Below are 1975 nucleotides of genomic sequence, written 5' to 3'. Positions count from 1 at the left end.
TCGATGCCGCCGCCCGGGAGAAGGGCAGAGCTCTGCCTCGGCCGCGCCGAGGGGCCTCTCTCTCCTCGGAGCGGTTGGCGCCGTACAGCCGTCCAACCGGGATTCCGCCGGAGGGTTGTCCGTGCGTGTGCCCAAATCGGATTTCTTTCATTTTTTTTAAAGTTTTTTTTCCTTTTTTTTTTTTTTTGAATGGGGGGGTAGGTATTGTTTTCGTTATCGTTGCTGCCGCTGCTTCTTCGTGTCGTAAGTGTCGCCCGGATTTTTGTTTCCTTCGTTCAGACGCTGCACGTTCCGAGAGGGGGAGAGAAAGGTTCACCAACCTGACACCTTTCCGAACATCAGCCCATCTCCTTCCACTGCTTGTAGAACTCCAGAACGTTTTTTATTTCTACGCTGGCGTTGGCGGCTGCCTGGATGGCAGACTGCAAGCAGAGACAAAAAGAGTGGGTTGGATTTTGATTCCCTTCACAACTTTCAGAGCTCTTTTTCAGGGTTAAAAGGACCAATTCTCGTTGGCGCTAAAGCTGGAGAGGCCCACGCGGGCGTTCTCCTGCCTTTCCCGGGCTGCTCTGTACCACAGAAGTGTGTAGAATTAATCCAGGTTGGAAAAGCCCCCTGGGCTCATCGAGTCCAACCACTGCCCCTGCTCTGCAAAGCTCACCCTAAACCATCTTCCCCAGCCCCACATCTCAGCGAGCTTTAAACACCTCCAGGGATGGGACCCAACCCCCTCCCCGGGCAGCCTGTGCCAGGGCCTCTTAGGAAACACTCTCAGCAAAGAATTCACTAAGGGGAGACTCAATCCCCTCTCATCCAGGTCATCAGTTAAGATGTTGAACAGGACTGGGCCCGGGACACCACCGACACCAACTGGATGCATTAGGGTTATTACCCAAGGCAGGAAAAAATTAAAAAACGCAACCAACCCCCAAATTAAAAAGAAAAATTAAATCTCTTGCCAATCAACCAGACTTTAATCTTGCTCAGCAGAAAAGCTCAGCTCAGCCAAGGAGTCGCTGACCTGCATGGGCGCCGAGAACACGCTCGGGTCCTCCAGCTGGAAGCCCGTGATGATGGTGACCATCCCCGTGGTGTCGTCTTCGCCGCTCCCTTGGGACACCGTGAGCTGTTTGCAGCTGTCCAGTATCTTATAGAGATTCCTGCCCGAGGGACGCAAGAAAAGAGAAACACCGAGGGGAAGGTCAGAGGCGACTTGTTTGCGCCAACGCGCGCCAGGGGACATGCGGGAAGCGGGACTCTTGGTCTGTTGCCCACTGAGGGTGTTTCCAAGAGTCTTCTCAGCACCGAGCACTTGGTGCTACGAGGGATGGACAGACGGACGCCCTAACACTCTCTCTAGGGAATTTTATAATTAACATGAGTCCCAGCGCTATCGCCTCCCTCCAAAGCCACCCGCCTGCTGGGAGCTGGGTTCAAACACCTCCACACGCTCTCTTCTTACCAGGCATCTAAATCTTGTCTCTTCAGTTTATGCCTCTCAAAGCTCTTCCCAACGTCTTTCTGGCAACGGATGTACCTAAGGACAGACGAGAGCTGCGGAGACAGGCGCGCAGACACGGACAGAAGCTGGGTGCCATGCGACCCTTTCACAACGCTGGCTTTTATCAGCCAGAACGACACCCAAAGGCCCGCCCAAGAAGTCCCTTAGATCACCTCCCGTCTCGTCACCTTTGCCGCACGTGGTCCGCAACACCCAAATCACACCCAATTCCAAAAGCACCGCGTCGCTCTCCCACTCTCTCACCTGTTTCCCTTTTTAAACTCCGCCTCCAGATACCGGATGCTGTCCCGAGCACCTGCGTTCTCCTTTTTCAGGAAGTCCAAGCCATCGATCACTGACAGGAAAAGAAAAAAAAATAATAAAGAAAGAAGGAAAACCATCTGGCTTAGAGCTCTACTCCTGCAAACTAATCTAGACACGTCAAGAATTCTTTCTTCCACTGAACTGTCTCTG

General features: G+C 53.0%; 1 protein-coding gene across 1 annotated transcript in view; it reads right to left on the bottom strand.

The window, feature by feature from the left end:
• Positions 1–338: 338 nt before the first annotated feature.
• Positions 339–1975, bottom strand: part of LOC104272624 (protein SMG5-like) — a gene marked incomplete at its 5' end in the record, with an annotated part of 5651 nt that continues 4014 nt past the window's right edge. Inside the window, 4 exons of the mRNA XM_009867672.1 lie at positions 339–422; positions 1022–1160; positions 1463–1537; positions 1766–1856. Coding sequence (XP_009865974.1) covers positions 339–422; positions 1022–1160; positions 1463–1537; positions 1766–1856 — 389 coding nt within the window. The remainder of the gene's footprint in view (positions 423–1021; positions 1161–1462; positions 1538–1765; positions 1857–1975) is intronic.

This window comes from Apaloderma vittatum, unplaced genomic scaffold (genome assembly GCF_000703405.1).
Source record: "Apaloderma vittatum isolate BGI_N311 unplaced genomic scaffold, ASM70340v1 scaffold34264, whole genome shotgun sequence".
NCBI lineage: Eukaryota > Metazoa > Chordata > Aves > Trogoniformes > Trogonidae > Apaloderma > Apaloderma vittatum.
The sequence above is the reverse complement of the archived record's forward strand: the minus strand, read 5'-3'. Positions and strand labels throughout refer to the sequence as shown.